This window comes from Terrapene carolina, unplaced genomic scaffold (assembly GCF_002925995.2).
Source record: "Terrapene carolina triunguis isolate 2854851 unplaced genomic scaffold, T_m_triunguis-2.0 Scaffold93, whole genome shotgun sequence".
In the NCBI taxonomy this organism is placed as follows: Eukaryota; Metazoa; Chordata; order Testudines; family Emydidae; genus Terrapene; species Terrapene triunguis.
The window spans coordinates 32648741-32671435 of NW_020664444.1; the positions used below are offsets into that span (position 1 = coordinate 32648741).

Below are 22695 nucleotides of genomic sequence, written 5' to 3' on the forward strand. Positions count from 1 at the left end.
ACACATTTTTTTACCCAGAAGGCATTGGCGGCTCGACCCAGAATTCCAATGGGCAGCGGGGACTGCGGGAACTGTGGGATAGCTGCCCACAGTGCACCGCTTCCAATGTCGACGCTTTCCCCGTTAGTGTGGACTCACAAAGTCGAATTACTGTGCTTAGTGTAATATCGATTCCACATATTCGATTTAAGTAAAATCGAACTACTCTCGTAGTGTAGACATACCCTCAGACCAGCAATGGGGTTCTCTCAACAGACAGTCTGCCTGTGCCTTTGGTGTCCCTGATCTCCCTAGAGGCTTGTCACAGACAGGGTTTGTTGGGACGCAGGAAGCAGCGCGAGTGGCTCTGGCAGGTTTTCCATGTGGTGTGTGCACAACCATGTAGCTCCCCCAGAGCAAGACAGCGGGGTCTGACTACCCTATGGGGATGACACTGTTTTGTGTTTGTACAAACTCTTAAAGCTTTCAGCTGCTAGAAAGAAGGCCCCCATATATGAACTGGCATGAAGAGAAAGCAGCTAGTCTCAGCTAAAAATTCCTGCAAATTCAGTGCGTCTTACTTTATAATTCAGACATTTCACTACGGTTTCTATCCTGCTACTTATCGACACCCGAGCACAGGAGAGGTAGGCATCAAACATTTATTAGTGAGGCTACCACAGATTTCTAGTGACATCTTTCTCAATGCTCTGTTAAGGAGGTGCTCACCTCCCGTCACCCCGCCTCTGTTACCACCTCAGTACCCGGGTGTGCTAGATGGAAATGCAAACTTGCTGAATGAGTTTTGAAGCTAGGAGCTTTTTAAAAACCTGTTAAACAATTAACAGCTCTACAAGTACATCTCTGGATGCAAAAATGACAAGTGAGAGAATTGATGTGGGCTAGAAAGAAGAAGAATGGCTGTGAATGGGCAAACGTAAAAGGGCCATGGGGGGAACTTGGCTGGTGGCAGCAGCCAGAGCTGTAATTTTACCATCAAAAGGTCAGCAGGACAGAGAGGTCGGGTAATCAAAGGGGCAGCACCTACCACAATACACCCTCTGCAACTTCACATAACAATCAGGTTGAAGGTGTGGCCTAGACCAATGGCTCTCAACCTTTCCAGACTACTGTACCCCTTTCAGGAGTCTGATTTGTCTTAAGTACCCCAAGTTTCACCTCACTTAAAAACTACTTGCGCACAAAATCAGACAAAAATATAAGTGTCCCAGCACACTACTGCTGAAAAATTGTGAACTTTCTCATTTTTACCATATCATTATAAAATCAATCAATTGGAATATAAATATTGTGCTTACATTTCAGTGGACGATATACAGAGCAGTACTAACAAGTCATTGTATGAAATTTTAGTTTGTGCTGACTTCACTAGTGCTTTTTATGTAGCTTCTTGTAAAACTAGGCAAATATCTAGATGAGTTGATGTACCTCCCGGAAGACCTCTGTGTACCCCGGTTGAGAACCACTGGCCTAGAGGAAAGAAAGCAGGGCAGGGCTCACAGACAGACCCACGTAAGCAAAAAGTGCCCCTTTCTTTTCGAGATTTTAAACATGAAGATGCACAGCCCAAAGCATATGTTTTAAGGCCCTTGAATGGCTATCTTGTCACTCTCTAAGACCCAGATTTTCTCCAGCAGCAACAATGACAAATTGAATCCCACTTCTTGCTTTTTAGAAGTGTCTCAGTTCACGGGGTCTGGAGAATTCCAGGACAGCGCAGGAATCAGCGCTACAAAGGGACTGGACTCTCAACACAGGAAACAGAGCATAGGTCCAACTTTGCAGGAGGTTCTCACAAAGCAGAGATGGGCAGAACGATTGGGCCCAGATTAAGAAGGAGCCTAGTCTGTGAACGAAGCTTATTGGAACATCTCTGAAGGTGAGATTTACCTGTAATCAGTTTCTTAAATGTATTAGGCTTAGACTTGCGTGTTTTGTTTTATTTTGCTTGGTAACTTACTTTGTTCTGTCTGTTATTACTTGAAACCACTTAAATCCTTCTTTTTATACTTAATAAAATCACTTTTGTTTATTATTAAACCCAGAGTAAGTGATTAATACCTGGGGGAGAAAACAGCTGTGCATATCTCTCTATCAGTGTTCTAGAGGGTGGACAATTTATGAGTTTACCCTGTATAAGCTTTATATAGAGTAAAACGGATTTATTTGGGGGTTGGATCCCATTGGGAACTGAGTGTCTGGGTGCTGGAGACAGGAAACCTGCTGAGCAGTTTTGGTTAAAGTCTGCAGCTTTGGGGGCGTGGTTCAGACCCTGGGTCTGTGTTGCAGCGGAGTAGCATGTCTGGCTCAACAAGGCAGGGTTCTGGAGTCCCAAGCTGGCAGGGAAAACGGGCTCAGAGGTAGTTTCAGCATGTCAGGTGACAATCCCAAGGGGGTCTCCGTGACCGAACCCGTCACAGCTGGGTCCTACTCCTGGCTTTGCCACAGATCGTGTGTGACCATAGGCAAGACACTGAGTCACTCTCTGCTTCAGTTTCCCCCTTCATAAAATGGAACCAATTCCCACCTGCCTCCCAGAGGCTATGAGCCTGGATGAGTTTTTGCAAAGTGTGCTGAGGTTCATAGATGGAAGGGGCTCTAAGCACTGGGGATCACTATCAACACTTGCTAAAGAGCGGTATCTCTGTGTGCTTTTAGCACCCTTTTCCTTGAGACTGCCCAGGATCATTAGCAGCAGTTTCCTAGAACCTCAGGACCACCATGCTGGCCCATCCCTCACTCTCCCCTTTCACTGAATTTTCTCCCCAATTAAGATGCATTTCAGAAGAGCCCAAACTCCCCCACTTGCCCTTGCCCTAATAAAGTTCTATAGCAAGTGTCTCAGTTCACGGGGTCTGGAGAATTCCAGGACAGCGCATGAATCAGCGCTACAAAGGGACTGGACTCTCAACACAGGAAACAGAGCATGGGTCCAACTTTGCAGGAGGTTCTCACAAGAAACACGGGAGGGAGGAAAACCAGGACTGAAGCAAGAACAGCACAGGTAATGCTCTCCTTCTAGCCAATCAAACAGCTTTGTTTATCACTTTATTGCTACCTAAGGGCTTGACAGGGGACTTCTAACTATACTGGTATAATCATACTGCGATAGCTGAACTGCTGTAGTTATACTGGAATAACTCCCTGATGTGAACATACTTATTCTGGAACGTTAGTGCCTTTTGTTCCAGTTTAGTTCAAACTCCTTCGAGAGCAACAAATTGAAACAGAAAAGGCACTCCTACCAGAATAAGAGTGTCCACATGGGGAGTTATACTGGTATAGCTTCAGTGGTTTAAATTCACACTCTACCTACTACTGGAATAACTGTCCCATGTAGGCACGCTCTAAGAGTTTCATACACTTTTAAAAACAGGGGGAGGAAGGAACTGAGGAACTCTATTCGGCACTGGTGAGACCACACCTGGAATACTGTGTCCAGTTTTGGTCCCCCCGCTACAGAAGGGATGTGGACAAATTAGAGAGAGTCCAGCAGAGGGCAACAAAAATGATTAGGGGGCTGGGGCACATGACTTACGAGGAGAGGCTGAGGGAACTGGGGTTATTTAGTCTGCAGAAGAGAAGAGTGAGGGGGGATTTGATAGCAGCCTTCAACTACCTGAATGGGGGTTCCAAAGAGGATGGAGCTCGGCTGTTCTCAGTGGTGGCAGATGACAGAACAAGGAGCAATGGTCTCAAGTTGCAGTGGGGGAGGTCTAGGTTGAATATTAGGAAACATTTCACTAGGAGGGTGGTGAAGCACTGGAATGGGTTATCTAGGGAGGTGGTGGAATCTCCATCCTTAGAGGTTTTTAAGGCCCGGCTTGAGAAAGCCCTGGCTGGGATGATTTAGTTGGTGTTAGTCCTGCTTTGAGCAGGGGATTGGACTAGATGACCTCCTGAGGTCTCTTCCAACCCTCTGATTCTATGAAGACTGAAAATCAGGGCGTTAAACTTCATTTGTTGCAGATGACATTTGGAAATGGAAGCGGAAGCCTTGCAAAGAAGTCCACTGAAAAGCAACTTACAGGGCATTTCTACCCTGAAAAGGGACGTGTCAAAAGAGCCCCGCCTTACTCAATAAGCCTTCTCCCTGGGGGTATTCAGAGCCAGATCTCTTTACACACTACAAGTGATTACTCTGTTTTACTGCTAGGAGTGCTCCAAAGCCAGCCCAGCTCTGAGAGGGGGAGCTGGAATCTAGCCTGGCTCTTGCACCACCCAAATTATCTCAGTAGCATCCCATTGGAAAATCGTTGCCGATGAAGAGTGAGCCAGAGACAGCATGGGGAAGTGTGCAGGGCTGGTAGGAAAGCCATCTCTTTACTTGCCAGCTGTGTAGATTTGATCTCGAGTCATGGACACAATTAACATGGAGCCCCATGATTCCATTTTCAGAGCAGAACTGTATTTAACTCATCTAGCTGGCATGTCTAGAGTTGGAACAAGTTTACAAATTTACATGCAAAGAATGCTAGAGATGGGACTCCGAGGCACTGTGCTTTTTTTCCATTTCCTCCATTTTCCTGGGGACACTCAAGGGACAGCTAGTCAGTTACAACCCAGAAAAGAAGCGGCTGATTGAGATATTTTGGGGACGGGAAAGGAGATTTACTGCAAGACGCTTAATAGCCCTGGGAAACATCTAGCAGATCGATAGGTGTGTACATATGTAAGCACGCATCTGTTCACTGAAGGAGTCATAAAAAGGAAAGAACTGCATCATTAACATGAAACACAAAAAGACTCAAGAGCCCCATTTTCCAGTCAGACACCAAGCTGCCAAGTCTACTCCTTTGACAGAGCTGCGAGGCCAGCAGACTACACATGTACTGCCGAGGTTACATGTTTGTTTTACCAATACATAAATAGCAAATTACTGCAGCCTGCTGGTATGTCCGAGTTCTGGAGCACCCTTCTCCGCTTGCTCTGGTGACTCCGGCAGTAACTGGATCCTTAACAAACAAAACTGCTTTGGATTAATGGCCTGCACTTCAAACAGCCCAGGACCTTTCTAAGGAGAGTAAATGTGATTTAAGCAAACAAGGTCGGGGAGGGGCATGGGTGGGGTGGAGGTTGTCTGGAAGGAACAAGGCTGTGGCTGGTAGAGCAGAAAATGTGCAGCTTCCTAGTTGCTTGAAGCCTGTATTCCTTTCATGAGCAGTGTGGGGGCTGCAAGAGACATTTTGCTGATATGTTCCACCTATGCTTGGATTTGCCTTCCCTAGCCTGCCAAACATGGGTGGTGGGTGAACCGTGGGCTCGGGGAGGCTAGCCCCCGGCCTGCCCCGTCTACCTGAGGCCCCGCCCCCTTCTCCCACCAGTGCCCAAAGGCCACACACACACCCCAGGCCACCTGAGTGCCCCCAGGCCCGGAACGCCAGGTGGGCAGTGTGAGCACCAGCTCCAGCCACCCGGAGTTCCTGGCTGCAGGCTGGCCCCCACTAGCCCCAGCCTGGGGCCCCGGCCATGGGGGAAGAGCCACAGAGCGCTGGAAAGCAGGAGGGAATCTGGGGCAGAGTGTGGGCGGGGCCATGCAGGGTTGTTTGGGGAGGCTCATCCTCCCCTGGCCTCTGATACCCGCCGCCCATGATGCCAAAGTCCTTAATGGTCATTGCACCTCACAAGCTCTCTGTTCAGACTGCAGTGGGGTAGCTCAGCCTTGCGAGCAGAGTTTCGGAGCCATGACAGAATCACGGCAGGATGCTCTCTCAGGTTACAAACATGCATCACAATCCCATCAAGCAAAGTCAAGGGACCATATCCCGATTCCATGGCTCCCTTGACACTCTCCCCCGTCTCCCGCCTAGATTCCTGGCTGCTTAGCCCTCTGGTGAAGGATCCTACATGCTCCCTCCATTTGCTCAGCAGTGGGTAGCATGCTCCGGAAATTGCCACTGCATTCTGTGCCCAATGCTGGGCAGGACCCGAATGGCATCAGCCAGCAACGTGAATTCCATGCAAGGCCACCGAGAGTCCCGGCCTGCTGCATGAGCAGTCTGAGGGAGGCCAAGGCTGCCCCTGGGGACATACACATTGCTCAGGGAATGGACTGACAAAGAACCCCCATCAATAAAACACCCGAATGTTAAAACTGTACAGCTCCCACAGTGCGCCACTCACTACCAAGTCGCCTGCTGGCATGGTGCAGGCAACACTGCTCCTCAGCCTGCAAACAGGGAACCAGCTACTCCTCTTTACTGCACCACCCCCCGTCCACCTGCCCCCAGCCTGACCCTCTTTCAACCCTCCTGCACTGCAACACCTCACACAGGGCCACGGATCATGCCAACTCCCCCACCACCGTGCTCCCAAAACACCAGGCAAAGAATAACTCTCCACGCTCGCCAGTAACCCCGGACACGGGACCAAACCAGGAAATAAAGGAGGCAACCTGGCCCCTCATAACATGGTCAGGGCGTGGGAGGCTCCCCAAAGAAGAAGGTGTCCCACCTGACTGTCCCAGGCCCAATAGGGGTGGGCTGGTCTGCATTTAGCCTTTAAGATGACATTCAACAAGACACAGGAAACCAAGGGCCAGCTATGGGGGCAGGAAGATGGGGTGGGGGGGAGAAGTATGGTTTAGGAGAAGGAGCCATGGGTGTGTCCCACCCCCAGTCTAGGATCAGCTGGGCCCTCAGCCCCTCCACAGCATGAGGGGAGCCCCATGCAGTGATCACAGACTCTCTATCACCCCGGGACTCCATCCTCCTTTCCACGCTGGCTGGACTGAAGGCAGGGGCTGCTGGGCAATGCTCCCTGAAGCAGTCTGGCAGCCAAGTCTAGCAGGAGGCACTCAGGACTGCCCAGGAAAACCACCAATATCCAGGAGCAGGCTGCACCAAGGGTGGTGATGCCCAGCTGGTGGGCTAGCAAGCACAGAGCAGCTGGGCAGTGAAGAGGAATGATGGTGCACTCTCAGTCCTTGTGCTCAAACATGGGGCACTCAAGAGGTCTGGGCACTGGACTGAGCGCAGCACCACTGATGCAATGGCCCAGGCAGCTTTAGGTGCTTTTGAGTTTTGCTGACCACCTTGCTCTGCTCTCTGAATATTAGGGAGCCACTCATCTCCACCTGGCAGAAGGTGCGCTTGGCATGCTTCCCCTTCAGCCGAAACCCCATGGACCTCCACATTACAATAGCTGGAGATCTCGGTGCTCTATGCATCAGGTCAAAAGCACCCAGATTCCTTGGAATTACAGGTTCAGCCCTTGGATCTTCTGAAGCAGAGAAAATTCCAGGAGGGCTCAAATCCCTGAGATCCTTTCTGCCTTGCTTGGAGAGCAAGCAACCCATGGGCCACTTTGTTGGGGGACAAGATCATTGCTAAATTTCTGCTCCTCCCCACCGTGCGGCAACATGCCGCGTGGGTACTAGCTGCTGCCTCTCTCCCAGAGTGAGCTGAGTGTCAGTGTCACTGTGCATCCAGAGCGTTGGACTCGCTGGGGCAGAAAGTGCTATTGAAATGGAAACTATCACAGCAGCACTAATGATTTCTAACAGAATTAACATGCACCATGGAATGTTGCACCTTCCGGTATCAGTCACAGTGAGGTGCCAATTCTCACAGCTCAGGAGACAAAACTTGCTCCATCAGCCGGAGGCCCCGGGGAACAGATTTCTATAAGAAGGGTTTATTATAAAGGCTGGCCACATGGTGCTAGAATATGATGCCAGGAATGCAGAGCCAGGTTCATTTCAGGACTCCAGCTCCGTAACCACAGGAGGCTGGGCGCTATGTGAGAGTGGTGAGCTCGGTCTTCTCAAGCGGATAGTGGCGAGACAAACCCCATCCCTCCCACTGTCCTGCATACAAATTACACTGGCAGTGGATTTGGTGCTAGCTACTGCCAAGAGGGCACGAAGGCAGCAGCGAGAGGAATAACGAAGGGTCTTTGGGGAGCAGGGAACGGTGAACGCTCCGGCTACAGATGTTAATTCACCGGGCACCATGCAACATCACTCACTTTTGTCTCACATGGAACAAGAGTCTGATCCTTCCCGTAATCTCGTCATAGTCCCAAAGGGTCACCTAGAGGACTTCCTCCCGCAGGCAACAGCCTGGCTCTGATTATCGCAGGCTTCAATACCTGCCCTCCTCTCTCCCATTCACAGTATGGGCAGGGCCAGATAAACTGGGAGAGAGCAAGTTTGCTCTTCCTGCTTCCAGGAGAATTTAGAGAAGGGGCAGGAGGGAATTCCCAGAGGAGGCGAGAGCTGCCCTTTTCCTTGTTCTAACAGTTCCCTAGCTGGCAGATGGCACCCCCAGCTGTGCTCTCGCCACCCATTGGAGGCCCCCCACGGCTCGGAACAAGAAAAGCAAACATGCTGCTCCCTCTGATTGCTCTCCCAGCCCCTCTTGCATCACTGCACTCCCTGAACAACCTCTAGGTATTCCCACTAAGATGCCTTAACAGCTGCAGCATGGAGCAGCAGTAGCTGTACTGCTATCAGAATCTGTCTGCCAGAGGGGGAGACGCAATCAATACAAGGACCTATCCATACAGCAGAGTTCCCTGTAATATCCCATGGTTTAGGCTTGCCCTCTGGGTGGGAATAAGCTACTATTACCATGTTCCCAAACACTGTGAGAGCCCTGGTCTTCACATATGACATAGCACCAGTTTGTAACAGGATTTCGTCTCAGACCAAAGAGTCATATAGCAGATCTGGTCCTGCAGACGGATCTTAAGGCTCTGACCATACTACCATGACAGCTTTCTTTTGTCTAAACACCACCGCATTTAAACATCCTGGATGCTGGAATCATTCCAATCCTCAGGGGGCCAGGAGATGTTGCCTACAATTGGCTGGTTGACCACCACAACTCTATGTACTGAATACACCTGTATGTTACGTATTATGGTAGCGTCTGGGAGCCCCAGTCCTGGACCAGGAGCCCACTGTGCTAGGTAGGAGCTGTGCAAACAGAACAAAAGACAGACATTCTGTACCATGGACACTTCCATCCATGTGGCTATGTTCACACAGGAAAGGAAGCAGAATGGCAGGGCTCATTTACCTTTTCAAATGCAGCCAGGAGGACATGAGCATGGCCAGTAACTTCAACCACCACTGGAAAGAGAACAACATTGGTTAAAACCTTGAACAAGGTCGGCAGCTCCAAGCCCACCACACACAGAGGGAATAGAATGAGGGCTATGCTTTTCACCCCCATTTTCGGGGGCGGGGGGGAATTTCATGGCTATTGCTCTGTAAGGCCAATCCCCTTATGGTTTGGAGCGTGTTGGGGAGAAGTGGTTCAGCATGAAGAATGAAACAGCCCAGGTTATTATGACTGGGAATCCAGCTGCTGCACACAAGTCAAATTCCATCCCATTTCCCGCTTTAACTGGCCCATGCTGCATTTTAATCTTCGTTTGCAGTGTCAAGAGCTCTCCCAGTTTATACTGTCCAGGAATTCAATTAGTGGCTTCTCCACATTAGCCCCTGGAGAATGGTAAACACTTGGGCCCAGAGAACAGCCCTGTAGGGCCAAATGGCGCCTCCACCCCGCAGACAGCCTGTGAACCACTGACCACTCAGATCCATTTTACCAGCTGCATCTCTCGCAGTTGTTCCGTACAATCCGGCTTCTCCATTACAGACACCAGTGAACCAAAGCAGTGGGAGCGAAAAGCCTGCTGGGTTTCTTTTACTCCCTAAGCTTGTTATCCTCGCAAAGACAGACAACAGGCTGGTTTATCTACAGCTGGCAAATCCTCAATGTTTATTGCCTTATTTTACTCTAGTCCTAGGGATTCCCAATGCATTTATTAATTGTACCAGCAGTTTATCAAGTATGGACACAAACATTTTGGTTTCATTCTCTGGCCCCTTCTGTCCTCTTTCCCCAAAACAGATATCACGTTTGGCCCCTTCCCAATTGGAGGTCTCCTCATTCTTCCAGGAGAGCTCAAAAGCAACCGATGAAGCTTCCAGCACTGTACGCATGGCTCCATCAACACTCAGGAGCCAGGCAAAAACAGCGTGTTTTAGGAGTCACGATTCCTGAGCTTGCTCCCAGCACTGACACTGATTCCTGTGACCACTTCCCCTTGATGCCTCAGTTTTCTCCTATGAAAATTGGGGATAGCACTTCCCTACCTCAGAGGTTCTGGGAAGATTAACCGGCAACTACATGCAGAGCCTCGGATGAGAGTCTGGAGGAGTCACGAGGCAAGACAAGGGGTATAACTGCCTTTGATCCTACTCACACAAACACATGCCGATGAGCTAGGGAGGCAAGGAACGTTTTGAGTGACCAGCTCCCAGGCTAGTAACAGCAGAAGGAAACGACTCAGCTTCCCAAGGGAAGGGAGCTCAGTAGTTCCTTTGCAGCCCCAAAGGGCATAAACGACAAGGTGACCCATTCATTTGATTCTGGCTTAAAAAAGCAACATGTGGGAGGAGAAACTATGGACTGTCTCTGCAAGAGTGACTGGGGACACACCGAGCTCTCATGGAGAGTCTTAGCAGGTAAAGTATAGTTGGCAAAGATAACAGTGTGTGTATGGGGGGCTGATCCCTCCCTGCTATCAGTGAGGGGGAAACAAGTTCCAGGAGATTTTTCTGCAAACAAGCCAGTATAAATTCTAGTCTGAGCAATGGAATTAACTTCAGCTCTCTCATAAACCATTTTAAAGCCAAGTTAGAGATCTGAGAACCTAAACGGAAACTATGCTTGTTCGTTCAGGCAGCTTGCAAAGCCAGAACTAGACAGTCACACACTGCACAGAAATCTCCCCTCCATTAAGGCTTTTAAACTTAGAGCAGTTCCAGCCCAGTAGCTTTATACTCTCAGCTCTGCACAGAAAGGAGGCGTCTCCTGGCAGCTTTCGGACAAACAAAGCATTTGGCTGATTGCTCTTTTCATTTGCAGTTCAATTTTATTTAATGCACATGCCTATAATTTACCAGGCAATCAGAACACCTCTGACTAGCTCTTTCATTCATTAAAAGGAAAGAAAAGGGCACATCAGATTTTCTCAGATCCCTCTGAAGTGTCATATACTGTGTGCGTTGATGTTTTTCCCAGGAGGGGATTTAAAAGCCATTGCCTGTCTAGGTTATTAGGACAGATTTACAGAGCTTATTAAATCAAATGAGAGTGCACTATTGACTAAGAGACACTGCAGTATGCACACAGCTGTATGCTTGCTTCCTTATTCCCCATCTCTTTTTGTTCTATTTATCAGGCCACGATAGGCATTTTTATATGTATGCACCACTGCAGTATACAAGTATATTGTCAAAGCACTCCCCAGACAGATGTAAAAGTGTCTTTCATTATAAGAAAAACCAAACTTCTTTACCAGCGTTACTAACAGCATCTTAGATTATTACAACTGCAAACATTTTACAACTCCTTTCCTTCATACTGTATTATGCCTTATTGCTCAACTTTATGTTGGTTCATAGTTGGGGATTTTTCTCAACTAGTTTTGCTTGCCATCAGTTTCTGGACAGTTTCACGTTTCTGGTTCTTATGCCCTAGCACAACGCTGCAATGTTTGTGCTGGAAATGGAGTTACTGTAAATAATCTGTTGGTCTCCGCTTTGGAAGACATTATTAAAAAAAGCTAGGGTGAAATCCTGGCCCCATTGACTTCAATAGGGAAAGGACTGCATTTAGGGCAAAGGTAACCAAAATGTCTCCCATTAACTGCTGACATTCAGAAGGAGTGGTAGCCACACAAACAGCCTGCAGAGAAACAAATCTCATGCAACATGAATGGCAGTCTAGACATTATATCTATTAGCCAGCCCTGCGTCAAAAAAAAGCAATGAATATTTTTAAATGGGAGAATGTATTAAAAATCAACAAATAAAAAGCTGCTCTGGCTGATTGTCAAGTAGGGCCGAAAGAATTCAGCTGCCCATTGAACTATCCAGAGACTTTCAACATTCAAAGTTAGGTTTCACTGTAAAAACAGTTTGATTTAACAGTGATTTGAACAGCTTGGAAACATGAATGTTATTATAACAGCACCTAAAGATTTCACCCAGATCAGGGCCTGCCTGTATTAGACACCGCACATACACATAGCCAGAGGACTTGCAGTCTGACCACACAAAGGGCAAATATTACTATCCCCATTTTACAGATGGGAACGGAGGTGCAGCGGGATGAAGGGACTTGCCCCAGGTCACACCACAGTCTGTGGCACAGCCAGGAACTGAACCAAGATCTGACCTAGCCAGTGCCTTAGCCACAAGACCATCCTTCCTCTCCAAATGAAATCTGAGTGTAAAAGGCAGATTTGACTGTTACCTGGGCCCCTTTCCCACGGATGTTTAAGTCATATTCCTGAAACATTTGAAACACATGGAGTCATTAAGCCCCACCCTGCAGGAAGCACGTGTTTGGGGGTAGTGCCCCTCTATGGCTATCTCTACATTGCAAGCCAAGGGTGTAATTCCCCTGCTGGGGGGGGGGGGAGGCTTTTTTGCCTGGGGTGGCAAAAAAGCCAGAGCCAGCCCTGATGCTCACGGTAGCTTGAAGAGAGCTAGTGTATGTGTATGTGAGAAGGGAACTCAGCCCCCCGAGCTCACAGTGCAGACAAAGCCTACAAGGAGCTTGGAGAAACAACCAATCAATGAAAAAGCATCTAGCTTACCATCCCCTTCATCCACTACGGCTTGGATCACCACAGGGAACACGCCACGATCCAAATCAAAGTTCAACTGAGAAGAAAGAAAAGAGGGTTTCAACAATGAGAGCCAAAGCCCACGTTAAGCCAACGTCAGGACAGATTGAAAAGTAAGGCTCAAGACTGGTGGCTGGCTATGGGAACTGTACCGGGATACAGAGCATGGCCCACAAAAAGTGATGATTCTTTGCTAGGCATGGGTGGCTGAGCTCCCCTCCCAGCTTTAGGAGGTGGGGCTGCCAGGGTACAGCAGAGGCACTCTGGTGGGGTAGTATAGGGGGACACCTCCCCGGCAACCTCCTGTGCTGTACTTGTTCTGTGGAGAGAGGACATCATTCTGATGGGCTGTCAATCCTCACTTTCAATGAATACAATGAATCCGTACCAAACATAGAAGACGCTTATCTTCCAGAAGGAAGAAATGAACATATTTATTACGGGTACGGTGATTAAACAGGAAACATAGCTAGCAGACTAAGGAACCAGAGCAATTTGGATTTATTTGCATCCCACCAATTCACATATCCAAAGGAGCTCTTGTGCAATTTCCAGCTGCACAAAGTATCTAGAAAATAACTAATGCCTTTAGTGATGTGTCAGAATGGTACGCTATAGTAGCAGTATCTAATTGTAGTGTTGCAGATTTTGCTTCCTGCTTTATACAAACGAAGTATCACAAACTAAATATGAGTCAATAGTGAAATACTGCTGCAAAAAAAGCAAACATCATTCTGGGATGCATTAGCAGTAGTGTTGCAAGCAAGGCACGAGAAGTAATTCTTCTACTTTACTCAGCACTGGAGCACTGTGTCCAGTTCTGGGCAGCCCACTTCAGGAAAGATGTGGACAAAATGGGAGAAAATCCAAAGAGGAGCAACAAAAATGATTAAAGGTCTAGAAAACATGACGTGTGCAAGGGGTGACTGAAAAAACGGGGTTTGTTTAGTCAGGAGAAGAGAAGACTGAGGGGGGACATAACAGTCTTCAGTATATAAAAGGTAGTTATAAACAGGAGGGTGTTAAATTATTCTTCTTATCCACTGAGGACAGGACAAGTAATGGGCTTAAATTGTAGCAAGGGACTTTTAGGTTGGCCATTAGGAAAAATTTCCTAACTCTCAGGGTAGTTAAGCACTAGAACAAATTACCTAAGGAGGTTGTGGAATTTCAGTCAAAGGAGGTTTTTAAGAGCAGGTTAGACAAACACTTGTCAGGGATGGTCTCTAGATAATCCTTAGTCCTGCCTCAGTGCAGAGGACTGGACTAGATAACCCACCGAGGTTCCTTGAGTCCTGCAGTTCTGTGATTCTATGACAGCAGTAATGTCCTAAGTGTAGTGGTACAGATTTTGCTTTCCACTTTATACCTCAGCACAGTAATAATAGGCTACAGCATTTTAAAAGCATGTTTTTCAGCTGATAAATTAGCGACCCTGCCTATGACACAAAAGAAACCCAGAGTGCCACATACAGTCCTTGACGTTAGATTAGCACGCAGCAGATCAGTAAACTTGCAATCTGGCATAAACCTCTCCCCCTGAATTCAAAGCTCCCCGGAAACACAGCACACGGATTTTCCTCTCCTGCCATGTTGTACATACAGTAGGTGAGGAACATGAATTTCAAAACAACAGCTGACAGTGACAATTTAAAATCTCACTTGAGAGTGCACAGCATAGGCCCAAATGCTTCCATTGCCTGAATTTCATATAGCACTTTAAGAACTGCAGGGAATCTTGTAAATTACAGAAAATGGAACTTTAAAGTATTGTCAGATGCTAGGAGAGGAGGTGTCTCAAGGATTGATTTCTGGAGTTTTCTGAAACTACTGCATCAGTTCCCCGGCTTCAATTTGCAAGCATGACTAAGGAAACCTGTTAGCTACAGAGCTCTAAGTAGCTGCAGTTAGACACTAAGCCATGGCTTCTCTTGTGCTCAGGACTGGCCATGAGATCTCCAAGGCAGAGGAGCAGTGTGAAAGGGACTGGCTTCCAGCTGGAGAAGGCACCAGCCCTGGGGGAAGGGTATGGAGGAGGGCAAGAAACCCAGCACCTGAGGCTCTTGAGGCTGGGGTGACCCAAAACAGGCTGGGTTTCTTGCCCTCCTCCATGCCCTTCCCCCCAGGGCTGGTGTTGTCCATGGCCCCACTTGCCCTCTAAGGCTGTTTTCAATTTAAAACTGAAGGCTGACTTGAGAAGCCAGCCAAACCCTTTCTTTTGGGCTCCTAATGAGCAAGAAAGAAGAGTCCCATTGGATAAAGATGGGGGCTATTATTCACAGGAGCCTCTTGAGGGACCACAGATTTATTTTAATCTGAACAAGTGATCATCCTAGGTCAGACTATCAGAAATGACCCTTCCAAGGCCTCTTCCTGCTCTCTGAGCCCTCCACAGTTCTGAAAATAGGAACATTTAACTACAGCACCTATCTCACAATAGTACCCAAACACTGTGTCCGACCCATCAATGTCATACACACTTACGGCACACCTGCTGTCAGATGTGCACAGGGGATCTGAACTACATGAGCAAGGCTCACACAGATATAGTGGAATACCACAGCCAAGTTCCAATTTGCAGACCAAGAGTTCTCCCCCTGCACTTCAGGGTAATCACCATTGTTCTACAAAACAGCACACACATTCCCCCAGGCACCCATCTATGGCGGTATGAGAAATGGCGGTCCAATTGATAACGTACTGCATTTGGTGGGAGAAAGGATACATGGTTAAGCATTAAGAAAGCCCCTGAGCCAGACCTCTGAGGCATCCAATGAGTCCTCCAACACCAACAATATAACAAAGAAAACCCAATACTCCTACGGAAAAAAAATAAGCAGAAATTTCCTTTTAGGCCACCTTTACATAAAGCAGCAAAACGACCTCACAGTGCAGACACTTTTCCTCTTTTATCAGGTCTCATTTATCAAAGCCACCAGGCCAACCAAATGCCACAGGCAAGGAGACCCTATTCACGTGTATCTCCCCGGACAGATAATTTGAAGTTCCCTAGCAACTAATCAACTTTGCCTGCAAACAGAACCATAAAGGGCTGTTGTGGGCAATATGCTGCTTTCAAAAGCCATCTCAAGTTGTTAGTTGCCATTAATGGCCTCATCATTATAGCTGTTTACTGCATAAAAAAAGCACTGAAAGGAGCCAGCCTTCTGCTCTTGCTGGCAACTGAAAGCAGTGCCTTAAGTGACATCTACACCACGAGCTCGGGGTGCGATTCCCCTGCTCATGCTACCTGAGTATAACTAGATGGGTAGCCACGGTAGCATGGATAGATGCAGCAGAGAGATGGCTGAGCCATGCTGAGTACATACCCACTAGTTTCAGGTAGGTTTGGCTGAGCCGTGCCTCCACAGCAGCTACCCGTGCTATCAAGGCTACACTGATATTTATATTAGTACTAGCTTGATGAGAGCTGTCATGAGCGTGTGTACACGAGCAGGGGAGTCACACCTCTAGCTCGTGGTGCAGATGTAGCCTTACACACACACACTTTGGACGCCAGGAATGCAGATGCCCCAATGTAGCGAATTAACAAAGTTGGCAGGAGGGGGGCCTGCTGATTCAAAGGAGAGAAGCTGGAAAACAACACAGGCCGGGGAAAGATGTTGCCAGGCTCACGAGGTTCAATGAACATCTGGTCTTTCCTTCCAATAGGGTAAAAATGGACTTGAAGTGCTCCCCCCACCCCAAACGCAAACCCTAGAACTCCTATGCCTTCAATTTCACAGGAATAAAGAGACCAGAGCATGCGTCTGTACAGTATGAGAAGAGACCGTAGCCCTTTAAGCATCGTTTCAGAAACATAAATGCTGTATTTTATAACCTCTACACTGGAGATTCTTACTGCAGCGTCTTCAGAAGTGGCTGATAATGCAGCCGATAATATGAAAAAAATCTCAGCCTGCCGCATGATTCTACAGGTCCCGGACCTTGTTTGCCAAGGCAAGGCAATGTCACATTCTTTAATGGTAATCTATTAACTCCAACTAGATAGGCATCAATTGAAGATTGACCTTCCCACTGCCCTGGAATGAGATCTGTTGAACCGCAGTAGAAAGCAAACAAGGTACCGTTATTGACATACATCTGAGTCCTAGCTTAGACAGCAGCAACTCCTTTGCTACAGGCTGAGGGCTGTTTACATTGGCTATGCCCTACAGTAAGTTTGCTCAAGGGGCACACACACAAGTTTGCATATTAAAGAAGGGGGAAAACTGATGGGCCAAATCTTGTAGTCCTTGCTCAAGCAGAACCATCCACTGATCTTGGTTATAATCATTAGTGAGGAGATCAATAGGGAGCTGCACAGGATTTGGCCTCATCGTAAAAAAATATCTAAAGTGAAGGCAAATCCCCCAAAGCACTGGAATTCTTGAGGTTGCTAAAATACCCTCAACTCTGTCCACTGCAGTGCACATGGGACAGAGGGTAGTTCTGTACTTTCAGACACTTGAAAAGAGATTATGTGTGCTTCAGTGTTTACATAAAAACTACTGTTTAATCTCTATAAACTGCTGCTCCATCCTATAGCCTAAATGGCTTGTTTCCAGGCCCTGCGAAAGAGTGTACTACCTCTTTAAGAGACAGGCTGGAGCACGTAACCCAACAGCCTGGATGTAAACAAGGAGGCCTCCTGCCCTGCCCTGGCGCTGGGTAATTTAAACAGGACAAGGAAGCTGAGTGGGGGAGAAGGGACTAGAAGTCCTGCTGACTGCACTCTCCCTGGGTTTTGTGAATCAGGCTCTGAGTGAGTGGGAAGGCAAAAATTGTATTGCAATGTTCAGCCATTAGGTGGTGCCATGTGTCACAGACCTTGCCTCAGCTGGTAAAAGCTGTACCAGGCAGTGCATTAAAGCGTCTCAAAGAGAATATCTCTTTTGTGGCTCTCTGCATGACGGAAGCTCTGTCCAAATCTGGTACAGAAGCCTGACCTGCTAGTAACAGCCCTGCAGTGCAGCATGTTCAAGGAGTACATGACATTGAGGTAAAGACCTTCTGAACTTTGTTCAGGTTCCTCCTTCCCCAGACCTTCCTAATAATGATTGGCTTCCCCTTGCTCAGGTCCGTACAGAGCCCATGTACCCTGTAAGAAGGCTGCATGGTTTCTGCAGCACTGCGGGATATTTATACCAGCTTCAAGTCAGTTAAAGATGTGAGGTCTATTTAAATATGAAAACAAATGAGCCAACTGGCACCTTGAGCGAGTTGTTACAAAACTCCATTCAATTTCTTTTATGACTGACATCTGCCATGGGCCGCAAAACATACTGAAGATACAACTGCATCTCAAATGTTGTGGGGACGAGGGGAAGAGGAAACATAAAATTATGCCAGCTGGGGATTTTGGTACTTGGGATACTAGGAGAAGCAGTTAGTGATTATAGATTAGAGCACCTTAGTTGAATGTTTTTGCTAAAATGATCAACAGTGAAATCATTAATGCTGATAACAGTCACCCTTATGCTTCAGAATCCACACCTTATTTAAATGCCTGGGGCAGCTCCACCATGCAAAGCTATCTGCCTACAGACTCAGGAAGATGTCGCTACATTGGTTACAATGAGTTCATATGTTTAAGGTTTTCTTCATGGCATGGGCTAGAAATAGACTTTAAAAGAAAGCTTAGAGTTTAGAGCAAGGAGTGGATTGGGAGGCAAATTCCACAGCCATTGAATTGCAGAGCATTTGAAGCCCTGCTTATTTTATTTGCCTCTGGCACCTGGGGTCATAGCCTCCCCCAAGCAAACTGGCACTCCAGGACATTATATTTCCATGAAGTCATCTCCTGCCATACAGGAACTGGCTTCATCAGTCCATTTAACAATCCCACATGCTCACTCACACCAAAAAGGAAATGTATTTAAATAAACCATCTCTTCTGGTTTAAATAAAGGATCACACACAAAGAGCTTCAGCAACATAATCAGTTTTAGCACAGAGCGGTTTGTGAGTGGCCTGGTTGGATCTACAATACCTAGAGGCCTGCACAAAGGTGAAATTATCTCCTACAAGCCTCCAGGTCAGAATGTAATTGATCCATTCCTGGCCACACAACTGTGCTCCAGAACCTATCAGTACCTTCATTTTCTAACATCATTATGTTTATGCCTTGACGTTAGCAAAGTAACCTTGGAAATGTGAAGAGAATGCAAGTTGCTTCAGCACGGCCGTTCAGCTCCTTCCTAGGAGCTTCTAAGACGCAGCTGTAACCCATGAGTCAGTGCATGTTACGAGTCACCCTCCGTGCCCAATCCAGAGGTGTGAGTCTGTTACCGTTGTCAGAGAGAGCCTAGCTCATGCTGCAGAGCCTCAGGCTTTTAACTCTGGCATCCCCAGTTCATTGCCTGGGGCCCGTTATGCATTTTGGATACAAAGCGCTGTGGCAGACCCTAAGATGAAAAGGTGGGAAGAGAGTAAAATAAATGGAACTGAACACATGCACACAGATCACAGAGGTACTACTGTGTCAGCTGCATTATTCGTTTCCAGCCTGCTTCCATTCAAAACTTCAAATCTGCTACCACAGAATTCCTGATCTGACGCACCAGCTGAAACCATGCATCTTACCGACGGGTTCAGGTTCTGCTGGCCCAGCAGGCTGTGGTTCCACAGCGCTCCCCTCTGAGAAGGTGCTACCATCATGGCGCCTCTGAGCCACTCGCAGAACTGAACGAAATAAATGGATCCTTTGTCCTATTTTACACACAGGCATCAGATTCAGAGCGACTCTGCCAAAACGCTCCAGCATGTCCAGGAGGCGGCGCCAAAGCTGCAGCACTAGGGCAAGTTACAGGGACCCAAGTGCTTTCCTAGACACGCAGAAGGCCGGGTCCCAAGCTCACCCCAACTCTGCCAGATCTCATCCAATCCCTGGGTCGGGGGAGAGGTGCCTCTGCACAAGGAGATTCATAAGAAGAAGTGGGGTTTAAGGAGGAGAGGGGGTGATGGGCATTTGGGAAGCGAAGGCCAACCCCAGAGGGCAGTGAAAGCAGGCGCAGAGCCAAGACCTGGAGATGGTTCTAGGATAGAGAGGGGCTAGGGAGCAAGAAGGGGAGGAGGGGGAAATCAAGGCAGAGATGTAGACAGGCGGGAATTAGAGCCCTGAAGGGGAGAACTAGCAGCTTGAATGTTACACAGAAGAGGGAGCCAGTGAAGAGTAGGGCGGCGCAGAGCCCATGGAGACAGCTCTCCAGGGCGCAGGTGTGGTTTGAGCACACTAGATACCAATCTCCATTAGCTACTCATTAAGTCATATTTTCAACAGGGTTCAGACAGACAGACATTCAGCTGCCCTCTGGATGGAGCCTCTATGCGAAGATGCAGCCTGGACCCAGTGTTTTTTGCAGCCATATAAACTCCCAAAAGTAGGGGATGATGAGTGAGCTGACAGTCCCTTAACTCAAGCACAGCTATAAAACTGTGCTATTCTTGGCCTCAGCTCAAGAGTCAGGGGAACTTGCTGCCATGCAAGAGACAGGAGTGGGAAGGATTTGAGGAGGTTGGTCCCTTGATAAGAGGGCTGGGACTGCCAGGGAACACACTCTTTTCCCTAGGGGAAAGGGGAAAATGCAACATATCGCGCTTTCTACCCCTTCCTCTTAGAATCATAGAATCATAGAATATCAGGGTTGGAAGGGACCTCAAGAGGTCATCTAGTCCAACCCCCTGCTCAAAGCAGGACCAATTCCCAACTAAATCATCCCAGCCAGGGCTTTGTCAAGCCGGGCCTTAAAAACCTCCAAGGAAGGAGACTCCACCACCTCCCTAGGTAACGCATTCCAGTGCTTCACCACCCTCCTAGTGAAATAGTGTTCCTAATATCCAACCTGGACCTCCCCCACTGCAACTTGAGACCATTGCTCCTTGTTCTGTCATCTGCCACCACTGAGAACAGCCGAGCTCCATCCTCTTTGGAACCCCCCTTCAGGTAATTGAAGGCTGCTATCAAATCCCCCCTCATTCTTCTCTTCTGGAGACTAAACAATCCCAGTTCCCTCAGCCTCTCCTCATAAGTCATGTGCTCCAGACCCCTAATCATTTTTGTTGCCCTCTGCTGGACTCTTTCCAATTTTTCCACATCCTTCTTGTAGTGTGGGGCCCAAAACTGGACACAGTATTGCAGATGAGGCCTCACCAATGTCGAATAAAGGGAAACGATCACGTTCCTCGATCTGCTGGCAATGCCCCTACTTATACAGCCCAAAATGCCGTTAGCCTTCTTGGCAACAAGAGCACACTGTTGACTCATATCCAGCTTCTTGTCCACTGTGACCCCTAGGTCCTTTTCTGCAGAACTGCTACCTAGCCATTCGGTCCCTAGTCTGTAGCAGTGCATGGGATTCTTCCGTCCTAAGTGCAGGACTCTGCACTTATCCTTGTTGAACCTCATCAGGTTTTTTTTGGCCCAATCCTCTAATTTGTCTAGGTCCCTCTGTATCCGATCCCTACCCTCTAGTGTATCTACCACGCCTCCTAGTTTAGTGTCATCTGCAAACTTGCTGAGAGTGCAGTCCACACCATCCTCCAGATCATTAATAAAGATATTAAACAAAACCGGCCCCAGGACCGACCCTTGGGGCACTCCGCTTGAAACCGGCTGCCAACTAGACATGGAGCCATTGATCACTACCCGTTGAGCCCGACGATCTAGCCAGCTTTCTATCCACCTTACAGTCCATTCATCCAGCCCATACTTCTTTAACTTGGCGGCAAGAATACTGTGGGAGACTGTATCAAAAGCTTTGCTAAAGTCAAGGAATAACACATCCACTGCTTTCCCCTCATCCACAGAGCCAGTTATCTCATCATAGAAGGCAATTAGGTTAGTCAGGCACGACTTCCCCTTGGTGAATCCATGCTGACTGTTCCTGATCACTTTCCTCTCCTCTAAGTGTTTCATAATTGATTCCTTGAGGACCTGTTCCATGATTTTTCCAGGGACTGAGGTGAGGCTGACTGGCCTGTAGTTCCCCGGATCCTCCTCCTTCCCTTTTTTAAAGATGGGCACTACATTAGCCTTTTTCCAGTCATCTGGGACCTCCCCCGATCGCCATGAGTTTTCAAAAATAATGGCTAATGGCTCTGCAATCTCATCCGCCAACTCCTTTAGCACCCTCCGATGCAGCGCATCCGGCCCCATGGACTTGTGCACGTCCAGTTTTTCTAAATAGTCCCGAACCACTTCTTTCTCCACATAGGGCTGGTCACCTTCTCCCCATATTGTGCTGCCCAGTGCAGCAGTCTGGGAGCTGACCTTGTTCGTGAAGACAGAGGCAAAAAAAGCATTGAGTACATTAGCTTTTTCCACATCCTCGGTCACTATGTTGCCTCCCTCATTCAGTAAGGGGCCCACACTTTCCTTGACTTTCTTCTTGTTGCTAACATACCTGAAGAAACCCTTCTTGTTACTCTTAACATCTCTTGCTAGCTGCAACTCCAAGTGTGATTTGGCCTTCCTGATTTCATTCCTGCATGCCTGAGCAATAGTTTACATCTTACATCTGTTTGTGGAGTAGCAGTGCTGCTGAATGCTGCGTATCCTCCTCGCCTCAGAGCGAGTCAGTCAGGCATCAACAGGGGCTGGAAGAAAGTGAATGTACACAAGTAGAAAGGGACAGAGAGTCCTTCCCACGGTCACCTGCTCATATCCCAGTTCCACACCATCAGGCGGGCATACGCTCAGGCATGCAGCAACAACAAACTAGGCCAGCGCTCAGAGCAGCTGGATCTGCTGCTTATGGAGGTTGCAAAGTTCCATTTCTACGGCAAAAATACTGACCAAATGGAGCCGGTAGGCAGTGTAGGAGCCATATGACCAAAAGCTCAGTAGTACGATTCTTAATTACTTCTGCTCAGCTGCAGTTCACAAAAGCTGTGCCAAAATCTTCCACTCTGACACCCTCAAAACCTGGTCAGCGTCCTTCAGTCAAGGAGGGGGGGCCTCTCCAAATACAAACAAAATTGAGCGGCAGGCACCAAGCATGAGATACAGTTGTTTTACCCTTTGGGAGGCTGCAATCCTGCCTA

At 48.0% G+C, this 22695-nt stretch overlaps 1 protein-coding gene across 3 annotated transcripts in view; it reads right to left on the reverse strand.

Moving 5' to 3' along the window:
• The window catches only part of MGRN1 (mahogunin ring finger 1), a 119737-nt gene that overhangs the window by 36307 nt on the left and 60735 nt on the right, over positions 1–22695 (reverse strand). For all 3 annotated transcript variants that reach the window (XM_024197820.3, XM_024197821.2, XM_029911244.1), the window contains exons 6-7: positions 12622–12688; positions 9024–9076 (exon numbers count right to left, since the gene is read on the reverse strand). In XM_024197820.3, coding sequence (XP_024053588.2) covers positions 9024–9076; positions 12622–12688 — 120 coding nt within the window. The remainder of the gene's footprint in view (positions 1–9023; positions 9077–12621; positions 12689–22695) is intronic.